The 17564-nt window shown below is 47.9% G+C and overlaps 2 protein-coding genes and 1 long non-coding RNA gene across 3 annotated transcripts; 1 reads left to right on the forward strand and 2 right to left on the reverse strand.

Annotated features, from left to right (window-relative positions):
- Nucleotides 1-3296: 3296 nt before the first annotated feature.
- On the reverse strand, nucleotides 3297-9284 carry LOC124031309. The gene is made up of 3 exons (XR_006838103.1): nucleotides 8784-9284; nucleotides 7503-7639; nucleotides 3297-3349 (listed from the first exon to the last, which is right to left on the reverse strand). It is a non-coding gene; the product is annotated as an uncharacterized LOC124031309 (long non-coding RNA).
- LOC124031308 (formin-like protein 9) lies at nucleotides 3709-6881 on the reverse strand. Its single transcript, XM_046342392.1, has 2 exons — nucleotides 6030-6881; nucleotides 3709-4349 (listed from the first exon to the last, which is right to left on the reverse strand). Exons 1-2 carry the CDS (start codon nucleotides 6290-6292, stop codon nucleotides 4322-4324), a joined length of 291 nt encoding a protein of 96 aa, XP_046198348.1. The 5' UTR covers nucleotides 6293-6881; the 3' UTR covers nucleotides 3709-4321.
- LOC124031306 (sodium-dependent neutral amino acid transporter SLC6A17-like) lies at nucleotides 7046-12432 on the forward strand. Its single transcript, XM_046342391.1, has 5 exons — nucleotides 7046-8482; nucleotides 8954-9456; nucleotides 10746-10905; nucleotides 11107-11269; nucleotides 11408-12432. The coding sequence occupies exons 2-5, from the start codon at nucleotides 9258-9260 to the stop codon at nucleotides 11783-11785; spliced, it is 900 nt and encodes a 299-aa protein (XP_046198347.1). The 5' UTR covers nucleotides 7046-8482; nucleotides 8954-9257; the 3' UTR covers nucleotides 11786-12432.
- The last annotated feature ends 5132 nt before the right edge of the window (nucleotides 12433-17564 follow it).

Genomic DNA, 17564 nt, shown 5'->3' on the forward strand with positions numbered 1-17564 from the left:
CAGCTCCGTCTTGCCGAGGTTCAGCTTGAGGTGGTGATCCGTCATCCACACTGATATGTCTGCCAGACATGCAGAGATGCGATTCGCCACCTGGTCATCAGAAGGGGGAAAGGAGAAGATTAATTGTGTGTCGTCTGCATAGCAATGATAAGAGAGACCATGTGAGGTTATGACAGAGCCAAGTGACTTGGTGTATAGCGAGAATAGGAGAGGGCCAAGAACAGAGCCCTGGGGACACCAGTGGTGAGAGCGCGTGGTGAGGAGACAGATTCTCGCCACGCCACCTGGTAGGAGCGACCTGTCAGGTAGGACGCAATCCAAGCGTGGGCCGCGCCGGAGATGCCCAACTCGGAGAGGGTGGAGAGGAGGATCTGATGGTTCACAGTATCGAAGGCAGCCGATAGATCTAGAAGGATGAGAGCAGAGGAGAGAGAGTTAGCTTTAGCAGTGCGGAGCGCCTCCGTGATACAGAGGAGAGCAGTCTCAGTTGAATGACTAGTCTTGAAACCTGACTGATTTGGATCAAGAAGGTCATTCAGAGAGAGATAGCGGGAGAGCTGGCCAAGGACGGCATGTTCAAGAGTTTTGGAGAGAAAAGAAAGAAGGGATACTGGTCTGTAATTGTTGACATCGGAGGGATCGAGTGTAGGTTTTTTCAGAAGGGGTGCAACTCTCGCTCTCTTGAAGACGGAAGGGACGTAGCCAACGGTCAGGGATGAGTTGATGAGCGAGGTGAGGTAAGGGAGAAGGTCTCCGGAAATGGTCTGGAGAAGAGAGGAGGGGATAGGGTCAAGCGGGCAGGTTGTTGGGCGGCCGGCCGTCACAAGACGCGAGATTTCATCTGGAGAGAGAGGGGAGAAAGAGGTCAGAGCACAGGGTAGGGCAGTGTGAGCAGAACCAGCGGTGTCGTTTGACTTAGCAAACGAGGATCGGATGTCGTCGACCTTCTTTTCAAAATGGTTGACGAAGTCATCTGCAGAGAGGGAGGAGGGGGGAGGGGGCGGAGGATTCAGGAGGGAGGAGAAGGTGGCAAAGAGCTTCCTAGGGTTGGAGGCAGAAGCTTGGAATTTAGCGTGGTAGAAAGTGGCTTTAGCAGCAGAGACAGAGGAGGAAAATGTAGAGAGGAGGGAGTGAAAGGATGCCAGGTCCGCAGGGAGGCGAGTTTTCCTCCATTTCCGCTCGGCTGCCCGGAGCCCTGTTCTGTGAGCTCGCAATGAGTCATCGAGCCACGGAGCGGGAGGGGAGGACCGAGCCGGCCTGGAGGATAGGGGACATAGAGAGTCAAGGGATGCAGAGAGGGAGGAGAGGAGGGTTGAGGAGGCAGAATCAAGAGATAGGTGGGAGAAGGTTTGAGCGGAGGGAAGAGATGATAGGATGGAAGAGGAGAGAGTAGCGGGGGAGAGAGAGCGAAGGTTGGGACGGCGCGATACCATCCGAGTAGGGGCAGTGTGGGAGGTGTTGGATGAGAGCGAGAGGGAAAAGGATACAAGGCAGTGGTCGGAGACTTGGAGGGGAGTTGCAATGAGGTTAGTGGAAGAACAGCATCTAGTAAAGATGAGGTCGAGCGTATTGCCTGCCTTGTGAGTAGGGGGGAAGGTGAGAGGGTGAGGTCAAAAGAGGAGAGGAGTGGAAAGAAGGAGGCAGAGAGGAAAGAGTCAAAGGTAGACGTGGGGAGGTTAAAGTCGCCCAGAACTGTGAGAGGTGAGCCGTCCTCAGGAAAGGAGCTTATCAAGGCATCAAGCTCATTGATGAACTCTCCGAGGGAACCTGGAGGGCGATAAATGATAAGGATGTTAAGCTTGAAAGGGCTAGTAACTGTGACAGCATGGAATTCAAAGGAGGCGATAGACAGATGGGTAAGGGGAGAAGAGAGAATGACCACTTGGGAGAGATGAGGATCCCGGTGCCACCACCCCGCTGACCAGACGCTCTCGGGGTGTGCGAGAACACGTGGGCGGACGAAGAGAGAGCAGTAGGAGTAGCAGTGTTGTCTGTGGTGATCCATGTTTCCGTCAGGGCCAAGAAGTCGAGGGACTGGAGGGAGGCATGGGCTGAGATGAACTCTGCCTTGTTGACCGCAGATTGGCAGTTCCAGAGGCTACCGGAGACCTGGAACTCCACGTGGGTCGTGCGCGCTGGGACCACCAGAGTAGGGTGGCCGCGGCCACGCGGTGAGGAGCGTTTGTATGGTCTGTGCAGAGAGGAGAGAACAGGGATAAACCGACACATAGTTGACAGGCTACAGAAGAGGCTACGCTAATGCAAAGGAGATTGGAATGACAAGTGGACTACACGTCTCGAATGTTCAGAAAGTTAAGCTACGTAGCAAGAATCTTATTGACTAAAATGATTAAAATGATACAGTACTGCTGAAGTAGGCCAGCTGGCAGTGGGTGCGTTGTTGACACTACACTAATCAAGTCGTTCCGTTGAGTGTAATAGTTTCTGCAGTGTTGCTATTCGGGGGCTAGCAGGCTAGCTAGCAGTGTTGTTTACGTTACGTTGCGTTAAAAGAACGACAATAGATGGCTAGCGAACCTAGAAAATCGCTCTAGACTACACAATTATCTTTGATACAAAGACGGCTATGTAGCTAGCTAAGTAGCTAGCTACGATCAAACAAATCAAACCGTTGTACTGTAATGAAAATGAAGTGAAAATGTGATACAACCTGTGAATGCGACCGGGTAGTTGAGTTCTATACAGAAGACGTTGGCTAGCGTTGGCTAGCTGTTGGCTAGCTAGCAGAGTCACCTACGTTAAGGACGACAAATAGCTGGCTAGCTAACCTCGGTAAATTAAGATAATCACTCTAAGACTACACACTCTAAACCTAAACAACACAATTATCTTGGATACGATGATACGATGATACGAAGACAGCAAAGACAGCTATGTAGCTAGCTAACACTACACTGATCAAGTCGTTCAGTTGAGTGTAACAGTTTCTCCAGTGCAGCTAATCAGTGGACGTTAGCTAGCTGGCTAGTGAAGACTACGTTAGGACGGCGAAATACGATAATTACGCAATTATCTTTGATACAAAGACGGCTATGTAGCTAGCTGAGAAGAAATTGCTAAGATAAGACAAATCAAACCGTTGTGATATAATGAAATATAATGAAAAAGTTATACTACCCGTTGGAGCGACGTGGTGAGGAGCCCCTCAGTTCCAACAGGCGGGAGACTCTGGCAGCTCAGGACAGACGGGAGACTGGCAGCTCAGGACAGACGGGAGACTCTGGCAGCTCAGGACAGATGGGAGACTCTGGCAGCTCAGGACAGACGGGAGACTCTGGCAGCTCAGGACAGACTGGAGACTCTGGCAGCTCAGGACAGATGGGAGCACCTGTAGGGAGAAGGGAGCACCTGTAGGGAGAAGACGGAGAGACGGCCTGGTGCGGGGGGCTGCCACCGGAGGACTGGTACGTGGAGGTAAGGCACACAGGAGGTCTCGAGCACCGAGCCTGGCCAACCTTACCTGGTTGAATGCTCCCCGTAGCCAGGCCAGTGTGGTGAAGTGGAATAGCCCGCACTTGGCTGTGCTGGCGAACCGGAGACACCATGCGTAAGGCTAGTGCCAGATGCGCTGAGCCAGCTTCATGGCACCTGGCTCGATGCCCACTCTAGCCCGGCCGATACGAGGATGTACCGCACCGGGCTATGCACATGCACCGGGGACACCGTGTACCTCACAGCATAACATGGTGCCTGCCCGGTCCCTCTCTCTCTCCGGTAAGCACGGGAAGTTGGTGCAGGTCTCCTACCTGCCTTCGCCACACTCCCTGTGTGCCTCCCCCAATAACTTTTGGGGCTGCCTCTCGGGCTTTCAGCTGCGCCGCCGTGCTGCTTCCTCATACCAGAGCCTCTCGGCTTTCGCTGCCTCCAGCTCAGCCTTGGGGCAGCGATATTCTCCAGCCTGTGCCCATGGTCCCTTGCTGTACCAGGCCGAACACAAAAACCAACATAGAAAAACAAACATAGACTGCCCACCCCAACTCACGCCCTGATCATACTAAAACAAAGACAAAACAAAAGAACTAAGGTCAGAACATGACACAGATTTAAGTCCTCTAAGGTTCTATTAGATTAGAAGTGGTGATAATAAAATCACTCAGCGCCTCTCTTCTCTTTTTCTCTCCTCTCTTTTCCTCTCCTCTCTTCTCTTCTCTTTTCCTCTCTTCTCTTTCCTCTCCTCTTCTCTCTTCTCTTTTCGTCTCCTCCTCTTTTCCTTTCCTCTCTTCTGATCTCCTTTCCTCACTTCTCCTCTCCTTTCCTCTCCTCTCCTCTGCCCCTTACCTGTCTCAGCAGTATGAGACAGTCAGCCACCAGTGAGCATGGTTCTTACGCTGAGACAGAGGCATAAAGGTATGGTTTAGCAAGTCATCATGGTATTGTGCAATCATACAAATGCTAGTATTGTATGTGATTCCCCATAGGTTTAATTGTACATCACTGTTAACTAATGGTGGTTTACTACACCATGCCAGGTAACCTCTGACACTACAGTATAGTGGTATATTAATTTTTCCTAGTGGCATTAATGGTTGTCTGTAGCATTGTCTTTAATTGTCTTTAATCCTGTGAGACCCCAGGTTACAAAAAGTGACTTATCTACAAATTGGTGCATTCAATGACATCCAGTGGGACAGTCACTTAACAATAGTGCATCTAAAAATGGTAGACCCCATTATTCATGCAGGTGTGTGAGACCCCAGGACCACACTGCTTTGCACCCACTCTGGCCTGGTCCCGGGGTTACATGTCTGCAATAACCACATCAGATAGACTGTGGTTCACATTGGCACCGACAGGGTCAATGTAGCTTTCACTATTAATACAGTTTGGTGCTTCTGGAGCGACATGTAGGAAAGGAGGGAGATGCACGAGATAAGGGAGGGAGAGAGAGAGAGGGGCGCAGATCGACAGAGTTACTGAATATAACATTGAATGCCATCATTCATAGAGCGAGGAAGTAAGAGAGGATAAAAATATAATTATGGAGGAGGCTATCTTTATTTCCTCTGCAGAACATTGCCATCTACCTGACATAAATAGAGACTGGTACACTTAGTTGAGCATGCCATTTCTGTGCGTGCATGCATGTGTGTCCATGTGTGTGTATTTGTGCAGTACATCTTCAAGACTGCTTTTTCCAGACTTAAATCCATGTATCATTTCCCCAAGGTTTAACTATAAAAGGTGAAAATATGAGCACAGATACGTTTAAAGAGTCCTGAATGAGTGCTCACACTGTGCATACCAAGTAAAATAATGACCTTGTTTACCCAGGCTGGTCTCATAGACTAAACATAGTAAATGGAAACCAAAACAAGACAGAAGGTTACTTAAGGCGAAAATTAAATGAGATCTGCAACAACCCTAACCCTAACCCTAACTACTTTTTAGCTACTTTGCAACTGCTTATTATGTTAGCTAACCCTAACCCTTTAACCTAACTCTTAGCCTTAACCCTAACCTTAACCCATAGCCTAGCTAATGTTAGCCACCTAGTTAACAGTAGCATTAGCACCTAGCCATCTAGCTAACGTTACTCACAACAAATTGAAATTCATAACATACCATATGTATTGCAAATTCGGGAACATATTGTACAAATCTTAATTCGTAACATATCATACTAACTGTAATTTGTAACATATCATACGAAATGGATGATGGACATCCACAAATGAATACATACCATACCAAACGTAACATATCATACTAATTTCAGTGTCCCGTCATTTTCATTTACTTCTACCCCTGTTACGTCTACCCCTGACTCCAGGTTGGTTTACCTTACTAATGTCAGTCTGGGAGAGCCAATCCAGAGGGCAGAGGGGATTTGGTCCCTGTGTAAATATTCTCTTCCTTATTATATTTCTCTCTGCTCTCTATCCTTCACCCTTCTACTCCCTCTATCCCTTTACTCTCCCCCCTCTCTCTCCCTCCCCCTCACTGATCCTCCCCCTCACCCCTCTGCAGTCGTGGATCCTGAGTGTGAGAGAAGCTCGGCCACCACCTACTTCTGGTACCGCCAGACCCTGAACACTATCAGCACCATCGCAGACAGCGGTGGCCTGAACGTCAAGATGACCCTGTCTCTGCTGGTGGCCTGGATCATCGTCTGCCTGGCTGTCATCAGAGGTATCACATCCTCCGGGAAGGTAGGAAACGCTGTGAGGAGAAGTGGAGGGTTTGTGGGGGAGAGGGGCAGGTGGGATGGGGGAGAGGGGCAGGGGGTGTGGGGGAGAAGGGCACTGGGTGTGGGAAGAGGGGCAGGGGGCATCGGGAAGAGTGGCAGGGGACAATGGGGAGAGGGGCAGGGTACTTTGGGAGAGGGGCTGGGGGCATGGGGGAGAGTCAGTGTAGGGAAGACATATGACAGGCCGTACTTTTAAAGGACATGACATGACAAAAAATTGCTCTGGAATATTAGCCTACTGAACTGGAGTCCTACTGAACTGGAGTCCTACTGAACTGGAGTCCTACTGAACTGGAGTCCTACTGAACTGGAGTTCTATCGAACTGGTGTCCTACTGAACTGAAGTCCTACTGAACTGGTCCTACCGAACTGGAGTCCTAAGGAACTGGTTTCCTACCGAACTGGAGTCCTACCGAACTGGAGTCCTACTGAACTGGAGTCCTACTGAACTGGAGTCCCTCTGAGCTGGAGTCCCACTGAGCTGGAGTCCCACTGAGCTGGAGTCCCACTGAGCTGGAGTCCCACTGAGCTGGAGTCCCACTGAGCTGGAGTCCCACTGAACTGGAGTCCCACTGAACTGGAGTCCCTCTGAACTGGAGTCCCTCTGAACTGGAGTCCTACTGAACTGGAGTCCTACTGAACTGGAGTCCTAATAAACTGGAGTCCTAATAAACTGGAGTCCTACTGAGCTGGAGTCCCACTGAACTGGAGTCCCACTGAACTGGAGTCCCACTGAACTGGAGTCCCTCTGAACTGGAGTCCCTCTGAACTGGAGTTCTACTGAACTGGAGTCCTAATAAACTGGAGTTCTATCGAACTGGTGTCCTACTGAACTGCCTAATGAACTGCCTAATGGTGCCTATAACTGATTATCTATTGTTCCTGTCCAAAGGTCTTCACAAGTTCAGGCCGATGTTGTCTATGTATGATTAACCAATGTGCATGTCCAGTAGCCTTCACAAGATCAGATATGTCACGTCTTGTGTTGGTCTACCTTGCCTCGTCTACTCTTGCTTACGTTCTGTTTTTGACATGTCTAATGGTTAACTTGATGTTGATCCAGCTTTGTACATTCACATAGGCTCAGCCTTCATTCTGCTTACACATGCCTAATATTTAACCTTATATCGATTTCTACTTCAAAGAGAACAGTACAGGTACTGAAAATCACCAGACATTCTCTAACACTACCCATATATAATTTATAAACATTTCTAATAATTAAAACCAAATCAAATCTAAGTTTATTTGTCATGTGCGCTGAATAGAACCTTACAGTGAAATGCTTACTTACAGGCCCCAACCAGTCCATCAGTGTGTTCTAGTGTGTTCAAGCTGGAGAAGATGCTGGAGCCCCAGGTGTGGAGAGAGGCAGCCACACAGGTGTTTTCTGCCCTTGGCCTGCTTCGGGGGAGTCATCACCTTCTCCAGCTACAACAAGATAGACAACAACTGACACTTTGATGTCATGCTTGTCTCCTTTATAAACTTTGTCACCTCCATCCTGGCTACTCTGGTGGTGTTCACTGTGCTGGGCTTCAAGGCAAACCTTATGAATGAGAAGTGTGTCATAGGGCAGTTGATTTGAACTCACACTATCGGACGTAGGGTAAGTTGAGTCAAAGGGATAAGTTGAGCCACCCTTGTTTTTAGGAAACCATACACAAAATGAATCATGTGGCCAAATATTTAGGACTAGGTCATAATTTCATAGAGTATGAATGAAGAAACCACATCGAAAAAGTGGTATGCAAGTTAGGTCCAAAAAACTGAAAACTGGTTTTCACAAAGTCAAATGAGTGTATTGTGTTATAAGTTATTGTGTCATGATGCTTGTATCTAAATCAAAGTATATATTTTTAAGATTGTTTTATACATCAGTTGGGGTCTTTATAAGCTACCATATGAGGTCCTAAACCTAGCATGAAAGTGCATCCCTGTAGCTGTGTGGGTTAATATAGTCAAAATGTTTGCCTTGGGGTAAGTTGAGCCAATGGCCACCATACCCCATACAAACGATGATTACATTTGGTCAGTTTTATGCATAAAACTGATAGTATTTTTGCAATGTGTCATGCGTATGAACTCAAGTGCATTTTATTGTTACAGAGAAGACATCATCATATCCTGTGCATACAGACATATAAAGGGCAGGGGTATCGCCCCCCCCCCCTTGAGGTTCTTGAGAGAGCAGCCAAGGAAGTGAGAGAAAGGAAGAAGTCCATTCGAGCAGGAGACGAGGGATGAAAAAATTGACTGAATGACATTGAAGAGGTACATTGACAACATCAAAAAACGTTACCTGTACCTGTGCAAAAGAGAGACTGTGACAGAGTAGCAGAGGCACACAAGGTCTTATCTGATGACATGGAGTCTGAGCTTGCTAAACATATCAAGAATCTCGCAGACCAGTTTCATGGGCTTAGTAGCCTGAAATGCACAGAACTTACCTACGAATTGGCACATCCAAACAATATTCACAACATCCTGAAATATATATAGGTATCTTTGTTAGAAAGAAAACTATATTTCCCTTGACGGAGTGATGCTGAATGTAAAAAATGGCTCAACTTACCCTCTTCTCCCCTAGTGATAGTGGAGGAAATGTATGATGTCTAATCCAGAATGAAACCACTCTTTGCTCACACCATACATTTATTATCGTGCCCTCTCTGTGATCAGCGTCAGGACTTTTGCAGTACGTTTCATCTTGTGCACTAACATGATTCGCGGTGGTCCCTTCAGAAATGCAGAGAAGATCATTGGCTGCCTGAACTCTAACGTGCTGAGTCATGACCTCATTCTGCCACACGTGAACTTCTCCCAGCTGTCCACCGTAGACTACACTGAGATTTACGGTGTCATCAAGACGGTGAAGGAAGGCAGCTTCGCCAAGCTGGGCCTGGACACTTGTGTTCTGGAGGATGAGCTCAACAAGGTGCAGTGGGTCTGTTTGTCCGGGCTGTGAGCTCTACATCATCCATCATCAACTGGGTCTGAATATGATCTTCACAACACCATACCAACTAGGCTTTCTCTAGTCATCCTTATGCTGTCAGTGCAGGGTACAGGCTTGGCCTTCATTGCCTTCACAGAGGCCATGACTCATTTCCTGGCCTCTCCCTTCTGGTCCGTCATGTTCTTCTTCATGCTCATCAACCTGGGCCTGGGCAGTATGATCAGCACCATGACAGGCATCACCACGCCCGTCCTCGACACCTACAAGATCCAGAAGGAGCTCTTCACAGGTCAGCCCTAAAACCAACTATGGCTCTCCCATTCTCCTCTCTCATAGTTTCATACACAAATTCAGCACTTTTCACCAAGACAGAGTGGGGAACTAGGTTAGACTCACAAATTCTGAGATTATTAAGGATGACTCATTTTTTGTTCTATTGTTGTAGTCCTTTCAGGGCTGATTACAAAGTAATAGCAATAACAGCAATGTTGCATACATACAGTAAAGACTGTCATCCAAGGAGACAAAAGGTTTTCCATAATGTGAAGGTTATTCAACTCCACTACCAATTCACCTGTGAGGAAGACGCTATATAAAAGCTGCAGACACTGCACACTTTCAGACTAATGCTTTTAGCTACCTCATCTTGCTCCAATTCCCTCTGTCTATTTCTCTGTATCTGTATTTGTATTGATTAAGGATCCCCATTAGTTCCTGCCAAGGCAGCAGCTCCCCTTCCTTGGATCCAAACCAGATTAAGGCAGTTACACAAAACAATTAAATGATAAAACAGTACATCACACAACACATTATTACAACACTACACGACCACTACATATCTACAATACAAAATGTATCATCAGTGGTGAAAAAAGTACCCAATTGTCATATTTGAGTAAAAGTAAAGATACTTTAGTTAATAGAAAATAACTCAAGTAAAAGTGCATACTACTTGAGTAAAAGTCTAAAAGTATTTGGTTTTAAATATTCTTAAGTATCAGAAGTACATGTAATTGCTCAAATATACTTAAGTATCAAAAGTATAAATCATTTCAAATTCCTTATATTAAGCAAGCCAGACGGCACCATTTTCTTGTTTTTTAAAGTTACGGATAGCCAGGGCCACACTGAAAAAGAATTTACAAACAGAACATGTGTGTTACAAACAGAACATGTGTGTTTAGTGAGTCCACCAGATCAGAGGCAGTAGGGATGACCAGGAATGTTCTCTTGATAAGCATTCAAAATGTAACGAGTACTTTTGGGTGTCAGGGAAAGTGTATGGAGTAAAAAATACATTATTTTCTTTAGGAGTGTAGTGAAGTAAAATAAGTATAAATAGTAGAGTAAAATACAGATACCCCAAAAACGACTTAAGTAGTACTTTAATGTATTTTTACTTCCAGTAAGTACTTTATACCACTGTGTATAATACCACAATACAACAATATTACAACATTACAATGTACGTGTGTGTAGAGTGCATGTTAGCGTATGTGTGTGTGTGTGTGTGTGTGTGTCTTTTCATAGTCTGCGTTGTTCCATAAAGTGTAGTTTTATTTGTTTATCTGTTTTCAGTGTGCTGCTGTATCATAGCCTTTATCTGTGGCCTGCTCTTCGTCCAGCGCTCTGGGAACTACTTTGTCATCATGTTTGATGACTATTCTGCTGGTCTGCCACTCACTGTCGTGGTCATCCTAGAGAATGTGTCAGTGGCCTGGATTTACGGCACCAAGAGGTACAGGATGGCGTCTCCCCAGAGAGCCGCATATTGTGAGAGACACACTGATCATCACTGATATTGCAATGTGTGTTTTCATATGATTTAAGAGGAAAGTTTGATAAGAGGGCGAAGAGAAAGAGTCAAAGAACATGTGAATACTGTAAACTGAAGGATTTGTCTGGACCTATTTTAAACCCACCTGTATGTGTGTGTAAGGTTTATGCAGGACCTGGAGGATATGTTGGGTTTCCGGCCCCATGCCTTCTATTTCTACATGTGGAAGTACGTCTCCCCTTGTTGTCTCATTGTTCTCATTATGGCTACTGTCATTGAGATGGCCATCAGCCCGCCAGGGTACAACGCATGGGTGGAGGAACTGGTCAGTCAACCTGTTGGAAAACAGTGAAAAGTTTCATATAGACACTTGACATTTTGTGTACTAGCCGTGATACAGAATTGAAGTCCGCACCAGGAGTATTTCTTTCCCCCCTTATTTCCCTTGTTTCTCTCTCTATAGGCTCAGGAGCGTTTCCAGAGCTACCCTCCCTGGGCATTGGCCATGTGCTTCTCCCTCATTGTGATGGCCATGCTTCCTCTCCCCATCGTCTTCATCGCCCGCCACTTCAACCTGATGTCTGATGGCTCCAACAAGTTGTCCGTCTCCTACCGCAAGAGCATGATGAAGGACATCTCCAACCTGGAGGAGGTGGACGAGACGCACTTCATCCTGGGCAAGAACCCAAGAGAGACACCTTTGCCCAAGCCCCCGTCCCAAGCCAACCTAGTCCCCCCAGGCACCAAACCCCTGGAGAACTCAACTCCTCGTCCGCCAACAGCTGCTACCGGACGGTGGCCCTATAACCCACACCACCCCCGTCACCCCCACTGTCCCTGAGTCCAACTCATGATCACTGTCTATCCTCTTCATGTTCCTGCCCCTAGCCTGCCCCTAAACCCCTAACGATCACCCTCCTACAGGCCAACTCACATTTAACCCTACAGAGTCTCACCACCAGAGGGACCTGCAGCACTGCCCAAAACACCTCCACCCTCACGCTATGAGTGACCCTAGTCACAGGACACCCCTCTCCCGCTCTCCAACAGACCCAGATTTTAGAGTTTACCGCAGCAGGGGCTGCTTTGACAAGGAACCACATGGTCAGGTGTCTAAGATATTACAGTGGTGTATCCCTAATGGAGTGTATTCAGTGCTGGACACGCAGTATGTTCTGGTCTAGAGGACAGGCAGCAGTATTCTTATTATGCTCTGCTCTGCTTATTGCAGACAGTTTAGGGGAATGTAGAGAAAATCATATTTACGTTGGCATTAAGTGACACTCAATGTGAGTATCTATACAGTGCATTTGGAAAGAATTCAGACTTTTTCCACATTTTAAGTTACAGCCTTTGAATAAGGCTGTAACTTATTATTGTCCTCATCACTCTATGCACAATACCCCATAATTACAAAGCGAAAACTGTTTTTTATGAATGTCTGCAAATGTATTAAAAATTTTAAAAAACAGACCCTTTGCTATGAGACTCAAAATTGAGCTCCGGTGCATCCTGTTTTCATTGGTCATCCTTGAGATGTTTCTACAACTGGATTGGAGTCCACCTGTGGTAAATTCAATTGATTGGACATGATTTGGAAAGGCTCACACCTGTCTATATAAGGTCACACAGTTGACAGTACATGTCAGAGAATATACCAAGCCATGAAGTCAAAGGAATTGTCCGTAGAGCTCCGAGACAGGATTGTGTCGAGGCACAGATCTGGGGAAGGGTACCAAAACATTTATGCAGCATTGAAGGCCCCAAGAACACAGTGGCCTCCATCATTCTTAAATTGAAGAAGTTTGGAACCACCAATACTCTTCCTAGAGCTGGCCGCCCGGCCAAACTGAGCAATCTAAGGGAAGGGCCTTGGGCAGGGAGGTGACCAAGTACCCAATGGTCACTCTGACAGAGCTCCAGAGTTCCTCTGTGGAGATGGAAGAACTTTCCAGAAGGACAACCATCTCTGCAGCACTCCATCAATCCTGTCATGCAGGTGAAAGAGGACCCAAAAGCGACTTAACAGAAACAGAGTTTATTACAGTCCAAAACGGAATAACAGAAATCCTCTAGACTTGTAGAGGGGGAAACAACTGGAGAAGCGGCCACAGACTGCAGGTCGCTTCGGGTAGGCGCAGGCCGTAGTCGACTGAGACACCTGCTCACACGCAGCATCTGATGAAGGCACAAAACACGACAGGACAGGGTGATACACAATCACGGCAAAAACACGACAGGACAGGGCGAAACGCAATCACAGCATGGTGAATACAATACAAGGAACCGACGGGACAGGAACGGAACACAAAGGAATAAATAGGGACTCTAATCAGGGGAAAGGATCGGGAACAGGTGTGGGAAGACTAAATGATGATTAGGGGAATAGGAACAGCTGGGAGCAGGAACGGAACGATAGAGAGAAGAGAGAGCGAGAGAGTGAGAGAGGGAGGGGGAGAGAGAGGGCTAGAAGGAGGGAAAGAACCAAATAAGACCAGCAGAGGGAAACGAATAGCATGGGAAGCACAGGGACAAGACAAGATAATAAATGACAAACATGACAGTACCCCCACTCACCGAGCGCCTCCTGGCGCTCTCGAGGAGGAACACTGGCGGCAACGGAGGAAATCATAGATCAAACGGTCCAGCACGTCCCGAGAAAGAACCCAACTCCTCTCCTCAGGACCGTAACGAAAAACGATAAAAAGGGAAACTAGGGTACTACTCTAAAAAAAAAAAATGAGAACTAGGGACAGACTGAGACACAGCAAGGGCAGGGACAAGAACAGGAGAGATGCGATGGCAGGGAACAGACTGAGACCCAGCAAGACCAGGAGCAGAAGCAGAAAAAAATTACCAGACTTCTTCTGCGCGCAGTCTGAACACGCAGCCACGAAACGGCGCGTGTCACGCTCCTGAGTCGGCCACCAAAAGCGCTGGCGAATAGACGCAAGAGTGCCTCGAACACCGGGATGACCAGCTAACTTGGCAGAGTGAGCCCACTGAAGAACAGCCAGACGAGTGGAAACAGGAACGAAAAGGAGGTTACTAGGACAAGCGCGCGGCGACGCAGTGTGCGTGAGTGCTTGCTTAACCTGTCTTTCAATTCCCCAGACTGTCAACCCGACAACACGCCCATAAGGAAGAATCCCTCGAGATCAGTAGAAGCCACAGAAGAACTAAACAGACGGGATAAGGCATCAGGCTTGGTGTTCTTGCTACCCGGACGGTAAGAAATCACAAACTCGAAACGAGCGAAAAACAACGCCCAACGAGCTTGACGGGCATTAAGTCGTTTGGCAGAACGGATGTACTCAAGGTTCTTATGGTCTGTCCAAACGACAAAAGGAACGGTCGCCCCCTCCAACCACTGTCGCCATTCGCCTAGGGCTAAGCGGATGGCGAGCAGTTCACGGTTACCCACATCATAGTTGCGCTCAGATGGCGACAGGCGATGAGAAAAATAAGCGCAAGGATGAACCTTATCGTCAGACTGGAAGCGCTGGGATAGAATGGCTCCCACGCCTACCTCTGAAGCGTCAACCTCGACAATAAATTGTCTAGTGACGTCAGGAGTAACGAGGATAGGAGCGGACGTAAAAACGTTCTTTTAGAAGATCAAAAGCTCCCTGGGCGGAACCGGACCACTTAAAACACGTCTTGACAGAAGTAAGAGCTGTGAGAGGGGCAGCAACTTGACCGAAATTACGAATGAAACGCCGATAGAAATTAGCGAAACCTAAAAAGCGCTGCAACTCGACACGTGACCTTGGGACGGGCCAATCACTGACAGCTTGGACCTTAGCGGAATCCATCTGAATGCCTTCAGCGGAAATAACGGAACCGAGAAAAGTAACGGAGGAGACATGAAAAGAGCACTTCTCAGCCTTTACGTAGAGACAATTCTCTAAAAGGCGCTGTAGAACACGTCGAACGTGCTGAACATGAATCTCGAGTGACGGAGAAAAAATCAGGATATCGTCAAGATAGACAAAAACAAAAATGTTCAGCATGTCTCTCAGAACATCATTAACTAATGCCTGAAAAACAGCTGGCGCATTGGCGAGACCGAACGGCAGAACCCGGTACTCAAAATGCCCTAACGGAGTGTTAAACGCCGTTTTCCACTCGTCCCCCTCTCTGATGCGCACGAGATGGTAAGCGTTACGAAGGTCCAACTTAGTAAAGCACCTGGCTCCCTGCAGAATCTCGAAGGCTGATGACATAAGGGGAAGCGGATAACGATTCTTAACCGTTATGTCATTCAGCCCTCGATAATCCACGCAGGGGCGCAGAGTACCGTCCTTCTTCTTAACAAAAAGAACCCCGCCCCGGCCGGAGAAGAAGAAGGCACTATGGTACCGGCGTCAAGAGACACAGACAAATAATCCTCGAGAGCCTTACGTTCGGGAGCCGACAGAGAGTATAGTCTACCTCGAGGAGGCGTGGTCCCTGGAAGGAGATCAATACTACAATCATACGACCGGTGAGGAGGAAGGGAGTTGGCTCGGGACCGACTGAAGACCGTGCGCAGATCATGATATTCCTCCGGCACTCCTGTCAAATCGCCAGGTTCCTCCTGAGAAGTAGGGAGAGAAGAAACGGGAGGGATGGCAGACATTAAACACTTCACATGACAAGAAACGTTCCAGGATAGGATAGAATTACTAGACCAATTAATAGAAGGATTATGACATACTAGCCAGGGATGACCCAAAACAACAGGTGTAAACGGTGAACGGAAAATCAAAAAGAAATAGTCTCACTGTGGTTACCAGATACTGTGAGAGTTAAAGGTAGTGTCTCAAATTTGATACTGGGAAGATGACTACCATCTAAGGCAAACATGGGCGTAGGCTTGTCTAACGGTCTGAAAGGAATGTTATGTTTCCGAACCCATGCTTCGTCCATGAAACAACCCTCAGCCCCAGAGTCAATCAAGGCACTGCATGTAGCACCCGAACCGGTCCAGCGTAGATGGACCGACATAGTAGTACAAGATCTAGATGAAGAGGACTGAGTAGTAGCGCTCACCAGTAGCCCTCCGCTTACTGATGGGCTCTGGCCTCTTACTGGACATGAATTAACAAAATGTCCAGCAACTCCGCAATAGAGGCACAGGCGGTTGGTGATCCTCCGTTCCCTCTCCTTATTCGAGATGCGAATCCCTCCCAGCTGCATGGGTTCAGTCTCAAAGCCAGAGGAGGGAGATGGTTGCGATGCGGAGCAGGGAAACACCGTTGATGCGAGCTCTCTTCCACGAGCCCGGTGACGAAGATCTACCCGTCGTTCTATGCGGATGGCGAGAGCAATCAAAGAGTCCACATCTGAAGGAACCTCCCGGGAGAGAATCTCATCCTTAACCACTGCGTGGAGTCCCTCCAGAAAACGAGCGAGCAGCGCCGGCTCGTTCCACTCACTAGAGGCAGCAAGAGTGCGAAACTCAATGGAATAATCCGTTATGGACCGTTCACCTTGGCATAAGGAAGCCAGGGCCCTAGAAGCCTCCCCACCAAAAACTGAACGGTCAAAACCCGAATCATCTCCTCTTTAAAGTTCTGGAATTTGTTAGAGCAATCAGCCCTTGCCTCCCAGATAGCTGTGCCCCATTCTCGAGCCCGGCCAGTAAGGAGTGAAATGACGTAAGCAACCCGAGCTCTCTCTCTAGAGTATGTGTTGGGTTGGAGAGAGAACACAATCTCACACTGCGTGAGAAAGGAGCGGCACTCAGTGGGCTGCCCGGAGTAGCAAGGTGGGTTATTAACCCTAGGTTCTGGAGGCTCGGCAGGCCAGGAAGTAACAGGTGGCACGAGACGTAGACTCTGGAACTGTCCAGAGAGGTCGGAAACCTGAGCGGCCAGGTTCTCCACGGCATGGCGAGCAGCGGACAATTCCTGCTCGTGTCTGCCGAGCATGGCTCCTTGGATCTCGACGGCAGTGTAACGAGCGTCTGAAGTCGCTGGGTCCATTCCTTGGTCGGTTCCTTCTGTCATGCAGGTGAAAGAGGACCCAAAAGCGACTTAACAGAAACAGAGTTTATTACAGTCCAAAACGGAATAACAGAAATCCTCTAGACTTGTAGAGGGGAAACAACTGGAGAAGCGGCCACAGACTGCAGGTCGCTTCGGGTAGGCGCAGGCCGTAGTCGACTGAGACACCTGCTCACACGCAGCATCTGATGAAGGCACAAAACACGACAGGACAGGGTGATACACAATCACGGCAAAAACACGACAGGACAGGGCGAAACGCAATCACAGCATGGTGAATACAATACAAGGAACCGACGGGACAGGAACGGAACACAAAGGAATAAATAGGGACTCTAATCAGGGGAAAGGATCGGGAACAGGTGTGGGAAGACTAAATGATGATTAGGGGAATAGGAACAGCTGGGAGCAGGAACGGAACGATAGAGAGAAGAGAGAGCGAGAGAGTGAGAGAGGGAGGGGGAGAGAGAGGGCTAGAAGGAGGGAAAGAACCAAATAAGACCAGCAGAGGGAAACGAATAGCATGGGAAGCACAGGGACAAGACAAGATAATAAATGACAAACATGACAAATCCGGCCTTTATGGTAGAGTGGTCAGACAGAAGCCTAAATTCCAAGCGTCATGTCTGA

This window comes from Oncorhynchus gorbuscha, linkage group LG03 (assembly GCF_021184085.1).
Source record: "Oncorhynchus gorbuscha isolate QuinsamMale2020 ecotype Even-year linkage group LG03, OgorEven_v1.0, whole genome shotgun sequence".
Lineage (NCBI taxonomy): Eukaryota > Metazoa > Chordata > Actinopteri > Salmoniformes > Salmonidae > Oncorhynchus > Oncorhynchus gorbuscha.